This window comes from Numenius arquata, chromosome 2 (genome assembly GCF_964106895.1).
Source record: "Numenius arquata chromosome 2, bNumArq3.hap1.1, whole genome shotgun sequence".
Taxonomy (NCBI): domain Eukaryota; kingdom Metazoa; phylum Chordata; class Aves; order Charadriiformes; family Scolopacidae; genus Numenius; species Numenius arquata.
The window spans coordinates 128849462-128868994 of record NC_133577.1 but is presented as its reverse complement, the minus strand read 5'-3'; the positions used below and the strand labels follow the sequence as shown (position 1 = coordinate 128868994).

At 40.5% G+C, this 19533-nt stretch overlaps 1 protein-coding gene across 1 annotated transcript in view; it reads right to left on the bottom strand.

Moving 5' to 3' along the window:
- The window catches only part of MKLN1 (muskelin 1), a 103609-nt gene that overhangs the window by 20905 nt on the left and 63171 nt on the right, over window positions 1–19533 (bottom strand). The window contains exons 10-12 of the mRNA XM_074164682.1: window positions 11649–11861; window positions 9626–9847; window positions 7734–7863 (exon numbers count right to left, since the gene is read on the bottom strand). Of these exons, the coding sequence (XP_074020783.1) occupies window positions 7734–7863; window positions 9626–9847; window positions 11649–11861 (565 nt within the window). The remainder of the gene's footprint in view (window positions 1–7733; window positions 7864–9625; window positions 9848–11648; window positions 11862–19533) is intronic.

The following is a 19533-nucleotide window of genomic DNA, read 5'->3' as shown; positions in this document are numbered from 1 at the left end:
CACACAAAATGGTATTTTGAAAGCCCATTCTGTAATAGGTTTCAGTCTCCAATCTTCTCATTTGCTAGGCCAGAAAGTAATAAGCAGCAATTAAAAAATTCGGAGCAGCATTTGGTTTTCCACAGTTTAAGCCCCTACCAAAATATTTCGCAAAGCCAAAAAACCCAAACATCTCTTAAAAAAACTAATATATATAACAGCTTAGCTCTTACATAAACTTAAGTAGAAACTGAAATATATTCAGATAATTCAGAGTCTTGTAGACAAAATTCTTGCTTACGGTTTTACAGAAAAGCAGGAGGCAGAGCCTTCAGAGCCCTCATCAGCAGAAACCTCCCGATTTTGACCTCCCAATTTTGCCACAAAGTTTCAAATGAAAATTAATCCGGTTTATAAGGAAACGGGTGGCAGAGCAGAGATAAAAAAAAAGCAGGGAACAATGGTGGCATGACAACTACATACCTTGTCTTCGCTGCAAACCACAAGGAAGTTTTTAAATTAGACTAATGAGTACTGTGAAAGTCGCCCAATATGGAAATTTGGAACAAAAAGACAATTATAGACTAAATATCATTAATTTTTGAAAAGTATCATGTAATGTGTTTGCTTTCATAGTCAGGGACTGAATCACTGACCCAAAAGGCTAAAAATCAAGGCATATTTGCGACATTTCTGGCAGGAGAGCCATCTAAATTTGATCAGCAATGCTAATGTACATGGAAAATGTCTTTGCAACCCTATCTGCTGCTTTGAACATTCGAGACCACACCGGGTTTTTAGAAAAAAAAGCATGCGAATCTTCAGAGCATTAATACCTCAGGCTCATTGAAATGAAAATTATTATAATCATGAGGAATACCGTTGCTATATTATCACTGATACAGAGAGCGTATGAAACTTCTCTATGGAAGTCCCATCCCTCCTCCTGAAATGTTGTTAAATAAATGATTTTTGTATTTAGTTTACGCTTGATTTCCTGACGCTGAAATTATTATTTCAATGATGGAGGAGGGAAAAGCCACCAAAGTTCAGTGCCTCTGTTTTTTTTTACTCTTAATAGTAAGAATAGGAATTATCCACAGCAATTGAAATCAAAACCAAATTCAAGTCAAGTAATTTCAGGCTTCCCTTGGTTGTGCATCAATCTCTTCTTGAAACTGTTTGAAATACAGAATGCCTAGACAAATAGTTATTAAAAATAAATATCAAAATATATATATAGTTCTACATTTAGTAAGGGCCTAAGATGAGGAACAACTTACATAAACTCTCTGGCCTATCTAAGCAATTGTGAAGAAACCGTATTTAAGTTGTGCCTTAGGGTAGAAAAAAATTGATATCTAGTCTTTTGCATGGGGAAGACCGAACTAGAAAGTTAGATATGATTTAAAAAAACACAAGAGAGCACAAATTTGGTGAAGAAGCCCATGGAAATAAAACAATGAGGAAATAAGACAAGCTCCTACGCAGTAAGAAAGAGATGCTGTAGTATTTTAAACACAACGGAAACATCAAGACGATGTTTACCGAGGAGGTCTGATCCTTGACAGAGCAAAAGGGCTACATAAAATCCTCATGACAAACGCTTCCACTAGGGGGTAAGAGAGCTTCATCGTCTGGGAGCACAGAGGATTTGCAGTAAATTCTGGACACAATTCAAGTGATTGCGGTCAGCATATTAGAGAGGGACACGGGCTGTAAACTTGTGAAAAGTACTTGTGATATTGAGCTAACAAAATGTACGTCGGGAAGGGAATTTAATCTGCACGGGAGACAAAATTGAACCTGTGACAGTAACTGATTGCTTATGATTTCTTTTTTTTTTTTAATTTTAAGGTTTAGAGTAAAAAGTCATAAACAACGAGGGGTGAGAATCAGGCACGGTACTGCCAGTGCACTGCGAGAACTCTAGATCCAAGGGGTGCATAAAGCGGTAGGTATGGCTCCATGGAAGTTCCCCCTCTCTTCTGCTTCTTCACATACACGTAAATCAGTTTTGGAGCAAATATCCATCGGTTTCACCCCGTTCAGAGTGTCTCTCAAGCCTGGCGATCGCTCAGGTCATCTGTGGGCAGCCAGCTTGACTGAGGACTCAGACCTGGCTGTTTTGAACAAGACACTGGCCTGTCACTATGTGATATTAACTTGGCTCCTATGACAAGACATTACTGAACGAAGAGGAAAAGCTCTACAGAGACATTACTAAACACCATACAACTCCCAACAGTCTAGTAGATAGTGAATGTTTTTTTCTTGTGCCACTGCATTTTTTTTTTTTGCCCCATAATTTCATGAACCAGTCCAGGGTAGGAGGGCAGTAACTAACTGAAAATAAGAGATCTGAATCCTCTCTCCAGAACTTAACATTTGCGTTTATTTTTACATAGCAAAAATGAAAAGCTCACGGCCTCAATATTTGAAAACAATATTCAACCGCACAGGCCTTGCGTTCGCAGCCAGTTACATAAACAAGTAGTAATTCCCGAGAAAGCTTCGATAAGATGCCGTGTAACCATGTACAATGTAATTTCCATTTAAATATAACACGTGGGAAGAGCTTTTCTACAAATGTGACACTTAATCATGAAATAGGTATGTTCCCACTGCCACAGTCCCTACTTCCAGGCATTTATTTGATCATAGCGATCATTTCAGCAAGCTGAATATTTTTTGGCTTGTTATGTGCAAACAGCTACAGTTGTTTCAAGCACAACGTTGGCTGCTGCCAGTCTCTAAGCAAGAAAACAGAGCTTTTACAACACAGAGTTTGCACAGCAGTCAAATGGAGTTCACAGAGATGCGGTTCTTATAGTACTAGACAGAATTTGGGAAAGAAAATCTCATCTCTCTCATTTGAGGGGATACCACGGCATGTTTTTAAACATGCTTTCAAACACAGCATTGGCAAAATGATGCTATAAAACTTGTAGTCTACAGACCACTTCTGAAAGATTCGTGAAGGATAATTAAGGGAAGCGAGTTCATTGATAGCCTTTTAGTGCCACCAAGTTATGAAACCCTCAGAACACGTTACTGCTAATCCCACTGCAAGTGACTTGCAAGTATCCTCCTTCCTTGTGACGCCTCGTGATTAAAAAAAAAAAAAGCAGAAAACTAGATCACATGGATTTTGCTGTTCACCAGAATCTGGCACCTCCCTGATGGATTAGTTTAAAAAAAGTGGTAGGTCAGCAAGTTACTCCATACCCCTACTTGTAAATCCATATAAAACTGAAGCAGCACCTCCCCTGAACTTTACTGGAGCAAACCTCGGTGAACGACGGAGATAGCACGCAAGCCAGCTGTTGACGCAGCAAGATAATGATTATCCTCTTGGATTTTTCATGATGAGACTGCGTTTGGCAGCCAGCCAAGGAGCAGCTGAGGAGACCATTTGGACAGTTTGGTTGTCATGTTGAAAAAGCAACAACCCGAGGTCCAACACTCAGTTCTCTCCCAAGCAACATGCAATTTTGGGGAAAAGAACAGGTCAGTTAGTAAATGTGAATGGAATTCTGCTGCTATACCATCTCTGCAAAGCATCCTTAGGCTTTTCTGACTACCTACTCTCCTCCTCACCTTCACTGTAGGAGGAAAGTATTTTGAGATAGGTTCAGAGAAGCACCTCACAAGATGAAGAGCACACAAGGTCCCTCACAAACCAAAGTGCTTCCATGGGAAGGGACATGCTGACTGGCAAAGCAGACCTTAAACTGAACAAGGGCAAAACATGTCAAGTGTCAAAAAGACAATCAACATGGGATATTCAGATGGCTTGTCTGAGTTGGCTACTGGCCATGTTGGACTGGCTTTGTTTTCTATTTTGATTACTGTTTTTCTGACATCCTCATGTTTCAAACCAGGATTTCCCAGTCTGGGCCATGTCGCCTCTGTCCGTGGTCCTTACCCAGGAAACCTCCCATCTCCCAGCAGCTCTGGAACGAGCACCTGCCCCAGCAAGGGGCCTGGGATCTTCACTGGTAGCTAAAAAAATATTCACAATCTGCCCATAAGAACTACCTCACCCTTAAAAGGGGCCACAAGACTATCCAGGGGTTGTTCTCATTTGCTTTGGAAGTTATTGGATGCCAAGGCATATAAGCACAGAAAGGACATGGGCCAGCAGAGGGCCATGAAGATGATAATGATGAAGATGATCAAGGCTGGAGCACCTTTACTATGAGGACAGACTGAGGGTTGGGGTTGTTCGGCCTGGAGAGCAGCCTTCCAGTCCCTAAAGGGGGCCAACAGGAGAGATGGGGAGGGACTCTTGATCAGGGAGGGGAGTGATAGGATGAGGGGGAATGGTTTTAAACTGAAAGAGGGGAGATTTAGATTAGATCTCAGGAAGAAATTCTTTCCTGTGAGGGTAGTGAGACACTGGAACAGGTTGCCCAAAGAAGCTGTGGATACCCCATCCCTGGAGGTGTTCAAGGCCAGGTTGGATGGGGCTTTGAGCAACCTGGTCTGGTGGGTGGTGTCCCTGCCCATGGCAGGGGGGGTTGGAACTGGATGATCTTTAAGGTCCCTTCCAACCCGAACCATTCTATGATGTTATCATCTTGATCCTCTTGCAGAAGGAAATTCTCCCTCTGACCAACAGCTCTGACACACCACCTGAGCCAGGGCCAAACAAGATTATCCCAGGAACCCTGACCACCAGCGTTCCCTAGGTCCCTTAGACCCTAAACAACTGCCCGTGATTAGCCATGGACTGTGTGCTAAGGAAGCCGGGCAAGGTGTCAGTAGAGCCTTTTGAAGACATCTGACACTGGTGGCATCCCTAGAACAAATGTATGCTTCAGAGATACAATCTGTCATATCCATGTTGGGTTTGCTTGGGATTTTTCATTGTTTGTTGTCGGGGTTTTTTTAAAGTAATTAAAAGTATACAACTGCTTAAGGGCTTGTCCATCAACATACATATTTCTGCCTCTCCTCCAACCACATGTTCTTCAATTGTACTACACTTCCTCCAATTTCTACCACTACTGTCTTTCTTTGAATCCAACTCATTATCACAGTTGCATTCTCTTTTCCTCAATCCCATTTTGTCTATTTTCTAGCTGAATTAACAAATTTCTTCCTTGTAACAGTTATGCAGCAGAAAGACAACCATCCCTACCGGCCTAACTTCACTGTAGTGCCCTCCTTTGACATCAAAGAGAAAGCACCAGGTTTTTTGATGGAATGAGCTGCAGAAAGAACCCATGGTCACTGGTAAATGCATTCAGCAGACACAAACAGCCACAAGGTTTGCCCATGTTCAAAGCAGATCAAGTCAGGAGACATTTCTAGTAGGCAAAGCTGTGTAAAACCCCATCTTTTAGAAATTATACCTTGCTCAACTTTAAACTTTTTTAAAAGTTCATTTAAAAAAAAGCATGAAAAATGAAAAAAGCACATCTAAGCTTGCTGAAATTACTGTTCTTTACTCTCAATTAAAAATTTTAAGTGATACTTATCACCCAATATTCTCTCAAACACATCACCTGTACAAGGAATTGGTTCCAGGATCATCATCAAACACACAGCTAAGAGCAAAGAAACACTAAACAGCATAAATATCTCATCCAGAAGATTAGAACAGCAAAAGCAACGTATCATTACCATCATCTTCTAGCATCGCAACAACTTCATATTACTGATATTCCTTAACTATCCATTTTACTACTTCTTTTTAAAATCTCACTACTCTAACGGAAACGTTAAACAAATGCACAATTAAGTTCTTTTAGAGAGGATAAAAATCAAAATAGCTCAACTAAGAATAGAACTGAATGCCACATGCGAGCCAGGAACAAAAAGTAATCATGGGACTTTATAGGAACATTTAGGTCAGGCATCCTCAACTTGACTCATCACACACCGAGCAGCTTGAGGCTTCGCAGCAACCAGTCAGGGAATCACTTTGTTCCTACAGATCAAAATGGTGTATCACCACCCAACAGGAGCACAATAAAAGGCTTGCTTTTCGGGGTGAAAATACTCCTGTCAGCAGTTGCTGTTTGAATGTAATGAGCATTTTGTTCCCTTCCTGTTAAAATGCAAATAATCCCAGCATTTTCTTTCAAAAGCAAGGGAAACGTTCAAATCTGTTTGTTTACTTTCTACACACAGGAGAACAGTAAACTGAAAATCTACTCATGAATTATTTCCAATGAGTCATTTTCCTACAAAGTCTACTATTCACCACTTCAGGGCCTGTAGGAACAGGGAGAAGGGCTAAATATTACAGTCTCATTTGCTTCACCGAACGTTGCAATTAATGTACATCCTGAGAAGCAGAGTTTGGTGTCTTCTCCAGCCACAGGCTTGGTTATCTTTAAATCTGAAGTAGACACGGGTATCAGCTTAAAGCCACATGTTTTAAAGCTTCTGGCTATAAAGAAACACAGTTTTAAAAAAGCAAAATGACAGAATGCTAGCAATTTCATGGGAAAAAAAAAAAATCAATTCTTTAAAAGCTCTAAGGACAACAAACGGTGCGTGGGTGTGTGCAGAGCAGCATCAGGCAACATGCAGGCACCTTAATAAAGGAGACTGTCAACAATACAAGCTAGTTCTTTCTTGGAAGAACTCAAGTAAATAAAGGACTCCAGAGAATAAGAGCTTGGGTACTCTTCTCCCTCACCGGCATAACTAAATTAATGAGCAAAAAATAACTCATAGCCATCAATAATTCAGTTCAAGAGTTCAGCAAAATCACTTGCTAAAAATTAAGCCTGATCAAAATAAGGATGGGCAGCCTAAATTCAAAATAAATTAGCTTCCTGGGATTTTGGTAACTGAAGAAAAGAAAACAAGATTGGGACTAAATATGCATACTATGAGAAATTTTAATAACTTCTTTCCTACATTAGTACACACCGCAATACAAATTTCCACTTCTGAGCTGTATGCTGAAAAACAGGATATTTGCACCACAGGAAAGTGATGTGCTTATACATGCAGAAATCCTTTTTGGAAAAAAAGAACATTCTTTATGTCATTTGAGGAGAAGAGGTATAAAATCAGTTCTTTATGGTTGTGCTACAACGTCTTTTGGGTGTTTTTAAAGGTTTCTGGTATACAGAACTGCCTGGAGTACACAGCTCCAGCAGTATGAACCCAACAGGACTGAAGTCTTGCTCCCCCTCCTGCCTTTTTTTTCCTGCTCCCTTATAATTTAGCACAACAATAACAGGACAACAGGTCTCATCTTTCTAGTCAGCTCCTGCCAGGCCAAAAAATAACCTCTGCCCCTCTACTCCAATTCTCTGGCTCTGAGCATCCTACCTACCTTTCCGCATCTCAAACCAAGCAGATTATTTCTATTTTATGGCACCTTTCACTTGGTGAAAGCTAGGGGAAAAAAAAAAAAAAAAAAAAAGCAGCTTTCTCCTTTCCTGGCTTAAAAGAAAATAATTTCTTCCGTCTTTTTTTTTCTCTGTCTTTGCTGCAGTTTCAAAGGAGTATTTTTAGTTCTTATTTTGTTGAGTTTTTTTTTCTTTTGAGGTGCTATGTGGTTTCATCCATCAATTATTTGTATTGTGTGAGTGTCAAATGACAGGAGGGACAAAAGAGCTGGCATAAGTTTAACCTATATTCTGTGGAGTTTACTTGGGTACGTAGGGCTAGTTAAGGATGCCAACCTGATACCACAGGACACTGGAGCTGGCCTTTCACCTACTTAACAATATATTTCTCATTTGTACCAACAGGAAGAAATTAATACATAGTTATACTCTTACCCATCCCTGAATCTTTCTTAGTGCCGTCCGATATGATATCCACGTGATCGCTGTCTACATCGTAACTGAAGAAGTCATTCAAATACGTCTTCGATCTCTGGCCACCAAATACATATAAGCAGCGATTTTTCTAGAATGGAAAAAAACAAGTACGTCTTTACCAACCTCAAGGAAGTATGCCAACCAACTGTGACCATTAATAAAAATATGGATTATTCAAAGAGTAATAGCTATATTTCTTCTGAGTTTAAAATAATGCCTTAACTATCATCAGGTCCACCAATCTTTATTTGGTAAATATCTTTTACCTCCAACTCTGCAAAGATTTATAAGGAACAATTACGCAGAACAGTTTGTTATCCTCAAACTCAATAAAAACTTGAGATTTCTTGATTGGGTTCTTGATCTTCTTGATTCTTGAATTCATGATTTCTCCGTTTCAAGAGCTAAACCATTAAGGGCTCACAGCTCCTCCACCCCAAAAAGCCTCTTACAAATGCAATTAAAGACTTCTTTTTCATGATCTACGTGAGACCACAAACCCAGATCCAAGACAGAGTTTCAACTCAAGAGTGACCAGGCAGATTTTACATAGTTAACTACTGTAGCCTCGCCTGATCGAGCTCCAATTTCTGAACATTAAAACAGCAATTCATTTTTCAAGTTTAATATTAAAGAATTAACAGTCTCCACATCTAAAACCCATTAGATCATAACTTTGCTGTTAAAAAGAACCAAAAACAAACAGGAACAAAAGGCGGACTGTAAGAGAAACCATTCAGGTACCAGCACATTACTAAACTCAGAACAGGCAAGCAGCAAGCCAAGAATAACAGGTTTATTGCTTCTTTCAAGCTTGCCAAGTGGAAAGTCCGTAAGAGGCAGATTATTTTTCTTTCAAATGGTTGAGAAAACAGCAAAGGCCCTAAACTTCCATGACCTGTGCTTACAGAAACCTGTATTCTTACATTTCCCAGGGCCACATTGAAAAATCCTTTGGTACCTCTGCAGAATATTGTGTGGCAATATGTTTTTGACCAGATTTTAGAGAGCCACTCAAAACAAAAATGAAATTGAAAGCTCTGAAAGCACTGTATTCACAATGAAAATCCTGATCTTTGTTTCTCTTTCTGTTTCGAATGAAACTCAGTAAATTGTTCAAACTGGTCAGTTTTCAATTGGGAGTATCAGTAAACACTTGAATGCCACGATACTTATTTTAATTCTCTTCCTCCCCACCCCCAAGTCAGAGTTTAATGTCAGCAAAACATCCCGCAGTTCCCATGTTCTGCACTTAAGCAAACGTGTGGTTGAGAAGCACAACTGGAAAGGCAATGGAAGATTTATTATTTTTTTTAATACTAAAAGCGCTAGACAGCCCTCTCCCCGCACCCCTCTGCCTTTCCATCAGTCTCTGGATGACGTGTCCATAATGCCATTTGTGCCCAGCTGTTAACAGCTGCTCAAGACAAGCAGCAGCACAGCACAGAGGAATACGAGGCCTGTGCCAAGTTTACCGTTCCTGTAGCCACACAGGGTATTTACTAACCCAGAAGGTTCTAAGATGCTCTACAAACTCTAAAAAAACCCCTCTCTTTAGATCAAATTGTAATATGGCCTATTTGCCATTATTTGATTAAAATCAACTACTGAAAATTCACCTTGTTTTTTACTTGAAATTTTATTCAGTTCATGTCATGAAAGCTCCAAGACTTGAATTAATACCACCTGCACTTACCAAGGAAGCATCAGAATGTCAGCGACCATAAAATCAAGTGAGACAACACACCACTTGGGAGATTAAAGAGCTTCAAACTTGCAAGAAAAAACTAAAACCAGATGTTCTCCTTAAAGTCAGGCATCGTGAATCACAGCACGGTGCAGATACTTACAGAATGGAACAACATACAGTGTCCTATTCGGGACTGGATATCCTCAGGGCCAGCATTACAGGAATCCTCTCTCAAAAGTTTCCACGTCTGGCACTGGCAGTCAAAAGCAAACAATCCACTGAACTGGGGTTCGCTGGCTCTGCTGTCATCAACGCTGCCATTGCAGGTCAGAATTCTGCCTCCGAAGGTATATATCATGTGTTTTTCAGAATCCATACACATCTGAGAACGAGAGAAGCAGTTTGAAGCCAGCACATTACAACTTGAAAACGCTAAGATTTAAGATTAAACATCCCTCCCCTGCAAAGCGATACCTGTAAGAGAGTACTCTGCACATCTCCTCAACCTCTAATGAGCAGAAAAGAATACGTGTCTTCACAGTTGACAGGTATTAATCTCAGAAAACAGTCCTTTATTTAAAATGTGAGTCTAATTTTAACTTGGTTATTTAATAAGAAAAAAAAAAAAAAAAAAGAGGCTACATGCATCCTTCATCACATAAAAAACCTGCCTCCAGCTGCTGATTCCAGCAGAAAAGATTTTAGAGTTTTTCACCAGGATCCATGGCCAATTCTGTCAGCAAGTTAACAGAGTATCACCTTTAACAATGGCTATACAAGGAAAAAACTCAAAATTACCGTTCAACCAACCCGAAACCATCCTGCAATTTGTTACTCAGATTCCATCCCAAGCATATATTTATTGTTACTCCTATTACTTCATCATAAAGTAGGGCCATAACCTGGCTAAGGATTTTTGATGAGACTGCAGCAGAAATAGATTTATCCCCGAAGCCTGAATTCCCATTATGGCACACAAGAGATGCACCGCAGAACAAATCAAACAAACCTCCCTGGCTCCAGGTGATATTTTCAGAGTCAGTACAACGCAGAGCGTTGCAAAACACTGGGGGGAGAAGAAAAAAAAAAAAAACAAACAAAAAACCAAACAACCCCACAGACAAGATTACAGTGAGATAGAGATGCTACTCAGCAAAGCCTACACCAAACACTTCTAGTGCAGCACGTTTTTGTGAAGGTTAAGCAAAAAGCGCTATCGTAGTAGGTGCTGAGGGAGAGAAGAGGAAGAGCCGCAGATTGATAAAGAATTCAGGGAGGACATTCTTTCCTAAGAGACAGCAGGGGGAAAAAGAAACAACATTTCAGAAGTAGGCAAGCAAGGTACCTCGAGTAGCCTTGCCAGCTGACTATTTACTTCTGCCTTTTCCCCAACACCTGGAAGCCTGGTATTCATTATTAATAGAACAGAAAGACTGATTGGCTTTTGTTCTGCAGACAACACGCATCTTTAATTTTCAGTGTCAGCAGAAACGCATATTGTGCTGGCAAACAGCAGCTTTGGTTACAAAACAGCTAACACCAATAAAATCAGTTCTTGGGCTGCTTTAAAAATGAGTACTGATGTGCTGCTTCTTGGTCATGCTTTGTAAAAATCAATTAAGAACAAAATACCCTTTTTCAAGTACACAAAAGCCATCAAACAATTAAAAAAAGTATTCAGGTTGAACACATGGACAGGTGTGGCTTTTTAAAAAATTAGTAGCCACTCCTTTCAGGTGTTTCAATTTCTACAAAGCAAGCACATGCTACAAATTTTAAGAGATAACCAGTTTTGAATGAATTCTGATCCTCTTGGCCTCATTTCAGCGGCTTGTGTATAGTTTTCTTCTGCAGGTACCACACACAGCTTTGCAAGTTGTTCCCCAACGCCCTCTGAGCTCTGCAAACCCAGCTCAACAAGACTGATTAAAACCACATAAACTGTGCTTTGAGCTTTAATAAAATATGTCTTAATCAAATGAATTGGTTTGCAAAGGTCTTTTTATGATTCTTCTGACTTGTTCGATACCAGTATTCAGTGGCATTAGACAACACTGTTATTAGAATTTAATTGAGTGCAGATCACAGCCTCATCCCTGCTCTGTTACCTGGTGCAGCACTTCTAAATCACCAGAGGCTACGATCGAAAAATTGATTAGCAGACACAGAGAACTTCAGCTGACCTGATGATCAAACACCAGCTTTGGACCTCCATCCGCTGCAGTGTCCTCACTCAGTAACATCCAGGTGTTTGTGTCGATGTCATAGCGGTAGAAGTCACTTTTCAGCGATTTGCTGTTCCTCACGGAGGAATCCAGATAGCGTCCCAGCGTGTAGATCTGCCTTCGTTGGATGTCAATGCACATCTTGTGACAAGATCTGGCGCTAGGACCACTCTAATAAAGAAAACAAGCACAAAAATTAAAGAGAATAACATATTTAATGTTGCTCCAGGTAGGTCACTGCACACTCAAGGGCAATTAAATACTATCAGCAACTGGAAATCCTTTGAGAATTCAAGAAAATCTGCTTGTAATCAGACAAATATAGGATTAATATACAAGTATCTATATAACACGACATCCCGTAACTTCTTTGTCCTTTAGAAAGGTACCAGCAAAAACCTTAACACATTTTTCACAAACTTATGACTTGAAGCTTTTTTGTAGGATTCCTTAGAAAACAGTTTCCTCCAGAAGTGATTCTCAGAGGCATGTGAAAGCTACTTGATCTTTTAAGATAACAGAAGTTGATGCAGATGAGAGGCAAATTAAGATGTCACAGCCTATAAATAACTACATAGGAAGAAGATTAAGAAGTGCTCTATTACAAGAGCCTCTGTTTTATTAATAGGCTGTTTTCCAACAGATCATAACCAGACGCTTCCACAAGCAATCACATCCCATAATGGGTCTTTGAAGGTAACAAAAACACTCCCTGTCCTTCACAAATAGATACGGGGCCGTTCCAGCCTCCAACTACGGTTTCCCACGGTAAGCAATCCTGTCATGAGTTATGATCTTCGAGAGAAATACAGAGGGTCCCGGTCAAATTATTATGTGCTTATCCATCCAGGAGTGCTCAAGTTAAATCATACAGTAACTTATTCAATGACATTATGAGGATGATATGCAGAACTGGGCAGCATCCTTTCTGCTTCCCAAATCTAATTTTGAGAGCCTTCATAGGCTCTTCTTGAAGCATGAGAGATATTCCCGTACTCCAAAACAATAGAAATCAGGATGCGCAAAGCCCTATTTGCAAAATATCAGACAAAAGAAAAAAACTGGCATCATCCTTACAGATAAATTCTATAGTTTATTTGGCCTTATTTTGTATAATTTTGGTACTTTATAAAATGAGGATGCCAGAACAAGGCTGGCTAGCTAACTTTGAGAGTCTGGGAACCAACCTGAGACCTGATTAAGATTTCAAGTACCAAAGAAAGGTAAGATGTACAGGAGACTGAAGTATGAAAGAGGAAAAAAAAAATCCATTAAAATCTATTGAAAAATGAAGATTAGGCAAGGCAGCAAAGATGGAGCAAACCACCATATATTAGAAGAATTACAGTTAAAGAAAAATAGCCATGCCACACCAAATAATCAGCACCATATTTGTTCCGTGTGCTACCAAATACTGCCTTATGAAGTAAAAAATCATCTTCATAACTGTACCATTTCATGTAAAAAATTCTACTGATTTCATTGCTTAAGTTTAAAATATGCTGATGGAATACACTTCACTAAGTTGGAAAAAAATATGAAAGGAAGTGTTACATCTTTGTAGTCAAAAGACTTTACTACTCATGCTACAGAACTCAATTTCTTGATTAAACAACAGATACAGGAAACTGTTTACAGTAACTCAAATGACAACCTGAAGAGGTGAACTGAATTGTTCACATTTTGTAAATATGAAGCATTATGTCTGAAGTGATTACAGCTTTGAGGATTAGTTCCTTCATGGTAATAAGTTAATTTTCTTTAAAAAAAAAAGTACTGACAGAAGTGAAATATTAGCATACAGTCCTGAAATGCAGGAAAAGTTCATTCACTGCCTTTGGTCAGATGGAAGAACCTGACAGAGAAGGCAGCAACATACTTTACCTTGTTCCTAGAAAATACAAAATAGCATTTTCCGAAGGACCCTGTTCCAAACGCAAAGGGTAGTTTCTTTGCATGAAAAGTACCAGTTTGTGTATTCACAAAGGTTCCCCTTGTTTCACAAGAAGGTAACCCCAGTAGACAAAATCCATCTCTAGTTAGGCAGCTGGGACACTTCAGGATATGCCATCGTTCCCCTGCCAAAGAGAGCACGTATTTGCCTTGGCACAGCCGTCCTTCAGATGGAATGGTAAGACCCACCTGTGCCTCCTGACTCTCCCCACTTTGTCAGGTCATTGTAGTTTTTTAACTGAACCCACCGATTTAAGTACCTTCCCCCACTCCCCCACCTCTATGTGCTCTATGGGGTAAAGTAAATCCTACCACATTTGCTCAAATAACGTCTTTGGCACTTTCAGGAATAAATCTCCCATTTAGCGATTTCCAGACCTGCCTTGCCTTGAAAAGCTGCATCGTCAACTGAAATTTACCCAAGTGCAGACACGAGGCTGAGACACCTCGCACCTGCAATGCCAGTTTCAAGCCATTGGCATCAACAGCACGGGCACTACATATAAGTAGCATACAACTTATATGCATACAACATACAAACTTCAACTCCCAAGACTATGTTAAAATGAGAAAAGAATTCAGGAAAAATATCTTTTCTTTAATTGTGCACTAGTCACATCTCACATGGTAGTATCTGCCTTTTGAAAGGGCTATTAAAGGTTTTAAGTTCGATCATTTCATCTATGCAGGCACAGAAACTTCACCTCAAGTTCACTCAGATTTCAACTCCACCAAACTTGCAGAGCCTGACACAGCATGAACTATCTCTTGTAATAAAGAAACCTTCATCCAATTCATCATCTTTTCTCAAAGAAAACTGGAGTTACTCCTAAGTACCACTTACAAGATCACACGGAACCTGTCAAAAGTTTCCAATTTAGTCTACACATTTACCAAGATGAGTAAATAACTCCATTAAACGGTGGTACACGTTGGTTTGACATTTGAGGTTGTTCACTTGAGGAAGTCCTTGTGGTGTGTACATACCTCAAAGGGGGACACAAAGTCCATTTACAAAGGCAGATATGGGCAGACACTAGAAAATGAATCAAACACTTCAAGGCACATGTGGTTAAGTGAATCAAGAGCCTGTGGGCGGTTGCAAGCGTTCATCCAAAGACGTGGCCTTCATGCAGTTACAATAGCGAGCCTGTTGTCCAGACAAAGAACATACTGCCACAACTTGTCATGGAGAAAGTGACCCACCAAATTCAAATGGGAAAGAGTTTGTTGATTCCAGAAGCATTCAAAGAACTTGGCCGCTTGCAAGCAATAAATGAAAAAAAAAAAAAAATATTACAATAACAGACACGACTTTTTTTAACCTACATTTAAAGAGATCAAGTATGGTTTGAGAGCAGGAGAACAACCCTTTGTTCCCTCCTGCCAGAAGGTAGGCAGGCTGACGATCCATGAGTTGCCATCCCAAGGTGAGTGGATCTTATTAGAGATCTCTATACCCTTACTCAAATTTTGGACTTATCATCAAAGATAAACTGGAGACACACAAAAGGTATCTATTGTACTTGCTGTTCCTCTAAGCACACTAACTGCCATTCCCAAACACACCTGCAGCTGATAAGGACAGTTTCACCCACACACTGATAACAACAAGAGAAGATGAAACAAACCCAAGTCTTCTTCGAAAGGCTGAGAGACCAGTGGCTGTTCAGCCTGGAAAAGAGAAGACTGAGAGGACACCTCATGCTTATCAATATCTAAAGGGCAGGTGGCAAGAAGGTGGGCTCAGGCTCTTCTCAGTGGTGCCCGGTGACAGGGCAAGGGACATAAACTGGAAGACGGGAAATTCCCTCTCAACATGAAGAAAAACTTCTTTACTTTGAGGGTGCCACAGCCCTGGAACAGGTGGCCCAGAGAGGGCATGGAGTCTCCTTCTCTGAAGATATTCCAAACCCACCTGGATGCATTCCTGTCCAGCCTGCTCTGGGTGACCCTGCTCTGGCAGGGGGTTTGACTAGATGATCTCCAAAAGTCCCTTCCAACCCCTACAGTTCTGTGATTCCTGAGCAGAACAAAAGGCAAATAACAGTTCTGACTAGTTTGCAATCATCTGCTCCTGTGGTTATCTGAAGTCATAACAGATCAATGCAAGACTTTTCATTAAGTACTTATACTTTAGATCTAATTTCATTGAAACATCTTCAAAGCTGTTCGCATGTGGGATCTACGTTCTGGCAGATGAAGCTTCAAGAACGGATTGACTGATGTTGCAGAGGTATTGCTTCCTAAACGGAGCATATATCATTCATCCTGGAGAAAAGGCGGCTAGAGGGGAGACCCTCTCACTCTCTACAACTATTTGAAAGGAGAGTGTAGCAAGGTGGGGGTCAATCTCTTCTCCCAAGTAACAGGCAATAGGACAAGAGGAAACAGCTTCAGGTTGCACCAGGGGAGGTTTAGATTGGATATTAGGAAAAATTTCTTCACTGAAAGGATTATCAAACCCTGGAACAGGGAAGTGGTGGAGTCACCATCCCTGGAGGTATTTAAAAGACGGGTAGACGTGGTGCTTAGAGATATGGTTTAGTGATGATCTTTGTCAGTGCTAGGTTGATGGTTGGACTGGATGATCTGAAAGGTTTCTTCCAACCTAAACAATTCTATGATTCCGTATCAGAGTCTGCTTTAACTAAGAAGTCACATCCAGCAACAGCGCCCTAACGATCTGAACAAACACCAGTGTTGGGGACTCTTTCCAATTCTCCTCAGGAAGCAGCTGGCACGCACACTGCAGAAACCACACGTGAAAGGAGCTTGTGACCAGGCTAAGTTCTTATTCAGATGGCAAGCAATATGTTACGCTGCTTTGGCCAGTCCCTCCGCTTATGCCAAGGCTGCGGTGAAAATAGTAAAGCATTAGCATATCGCATTTCTAACCTACAGGACACCAAACAACACCAGAGATTACTAAGCACGGGCACTGTTCGGTTTCTGTGCAACTCAAATAAGGGCCCACACGGAGCTAAGACTGACCTGAACAAAATGGCTCTTTGCCACCCAGCGCCACCGTACAATTAGCACAGCATAATGACGGCTAAGACAGATTAAAGAGTATGTGCCACGGCCCCGTTTTTAAAGCCCTACAAAATACCAAGCTTCTACACCCTACTCTAATATCCTTCCATCCAACAGGTTGGTCTTGATGCAACTTCTCCAGTCTCTAAAATACAGATAAACACCCTGATGAGGGTGGGATGGTCAGGAAAAGAGAGTACGTCCAGCTCAGAGTACCTAAGACAGGCTTTCAATCCTTTAAGTGCCCAGGAGCGACCGAGGCCAAATAGGATTTTTTGGTTTCGTCAGCGCTACAACAAAATTCAATTGTGCAACGCCAAGTGAATACACAGTATACTTTATGAAAAGCCTTCTCAACATGCTAAGCCACTTTATAAAATCTAATTAGAGCTTTCTTCATTTAACTTGCAAATGCTGAAAGCAATTATCCCACTTAAGGACTAACTTACAAAACGTTTTCAAAAAGCAACACAACAGCACCGAGAGACAACACTGCCTCCTTAGAATAATTGATTTGTTCCTATATAGGAGAGAAAGGATTGGGACTCAACTCCTTAGGGTAGGGTCTGCTCAAATAACTGTTTATGCCAGAATCAGCATGCATCATCTTAGCAACAGCATTCTGGCATGCTCTGCTAAGGCACAAACATGATATTTTAAAAAAAAAAAAAAAAAAAAAAAAAAAAAAAAAGCAGCTAAGTGTCCTACAAATCCGCTTTAACACGAACAGGACTGCGGGAATCCAGTTCCACTCCCCATCCCAACACCCCCAAACAAAAACTGGGGGAGCTCGGCTTCCTTTGGTTATCATAACCTTTTGCAAATCAAGGGTGTTCAGTTGCAAGAAAATCTGATAATAAATCTAATAAATCTAAATAAATCTAATAAAAAAATTTATTCAGCCCAATCCAGATGAAAAACCTCAGGAGCAAGCCTGGACCCCGTTCAAGAGTCAGGGAAATAAAAACAAAGAACAGCTGACTAATTCTCCCTTCTTGGTGCTGTAAAAGACTGAATGGAATGTGAACACTGCCTCCAGTATAAAGTTCAAAAATAAGCCTCATGAGGTAAATGCTCTTGTCCTAAAGCAAACTAGGACGAGGACATAAAAAGACACAAACAACCTACTTTGTTTCCAGTTCTGAGAGAGGGCTGTCATGCAACAAATAGTCCCTCCTGCCTACACACAACTGCAGAGATTAATTGCTCTCATTTCCCAGTTTTAGAGCATAATTCATTTCCTCCTCCACCCACCCACCCTCACCCCCCCCCCCAAAAAAAAAGGGAAAGTTCTCCACAATCTTGAAAATGAAAGGAAATGCATATTATTCTTGGCATCCACTCAAGTCTATAAGCTTTTTAAGATTGGAGCTTGTTAGTGCTTTATCAATGCCAGTCTTCAGCTAACACGTACTCCCAAAATGTTTAAGCTGTAGCTCGAAACGATTTGCTTTACTCTAGATGAGCACTAAATCCAGCAACAGGAAAAAAAAAAAATACAGCCATACACAAAATAAAACACTGTCATCCCATACAAGTTGCTCACAGAAGGCATTTTAAATTTCTCATTAAGAGAAATCTAACAGAAGAGTTAAATCTATTGGTTTTTTAGGGTAGCACAGGGCGTTTGTCTGGCTCGTCAGCCCAAAACACAAATGAAAATCAGCGGAGGCTGATCGCTTCTAACGCCCCTGCGATCACTGACCACGTGCTGGGAACCTAAGTCACGAGATGGAACAGGGTCTCACACCTTCTGGTACGCAAGAGCATCACCACAGCGCTGGTGGCTGGAGCAGGCACACAGGCAGGGGGACAGGCTCTCTATTAGGGTTTAAGCGTGCAAGACTCTCCCATAAATAACACATCCCAGCTACTTTTTTCTAATCCGTACGATGGCAAAAAATCAGTGCTACGTGTGTCATTTCATGTCCAAGACTCGACGGCTCTAGCACTAGGCTTACAAAGCTTTGACTGTCGCACGGGGTTGACACAGCAAAGGATGGAACCGGGATCTCAAACGTTTCCAGGAGCACAAAAGACAGGATTAACTCCAAAAAATACTTTGGATCCCAAATGTACACTTCATTTATTCAATTACTCTGCAAGTTTGCCTTAAGTAAAAGCTTAAAGGAATGTACGAAGCTAATGGTTACACTAAGTCAGCAGCCACGCACCTCTACCCTAATATATCCTTGCCACTATTTATGGAAGAAAACAGATATTCCAGCTTACTTTTACAGCTATAAAGAATATTCTTTGAGAGTATTGTTAAATATGTTCTGCCAATAAATATTTTGGGAAGCCTATTAAACAGATCAGAACCTGGCTAAGAACCACAACTCTTAAAACTCCCCAGGACCAGTACAGGAAAGCCACGGCTCTACACAATTTTTCCACACAAAACAGTTAAATGTCTTATGACAACTACTATGTTCAGATACCAAAAAGTTTCTGACAATCGTTTGCAAATAATTAACTATTATTAAGTGTAGCCACAGCTTAGACAAGGAAGACAGCCTTCAGTCAGGCAGTTGACATAGTATTTGAGCTATAGCTAATCTGCTTACAAGTGCCATCCTATAGCAATGCGACTAAATAGATTTAGTTGCAAAGTCCTTTCTGGGCATCTGACTCAGACATGATGAAGCAGATTAAAGCCAGAGGCAGCTTTTAGCACGCACTTTTGATTCATCTCTTTAAAGGTGGGCAAACAAAAAAATTAAACAGGATGAAGCTTTCTTTTTTTCTTTAAGCACACGCACATTTGGGATAGTCCTTATTTCTCACAGTTGATACTTCATGGCCTCAAGCTGAGCATCCCACAAAGAGACTTTCTCTGCTTAGACTAGAAGTA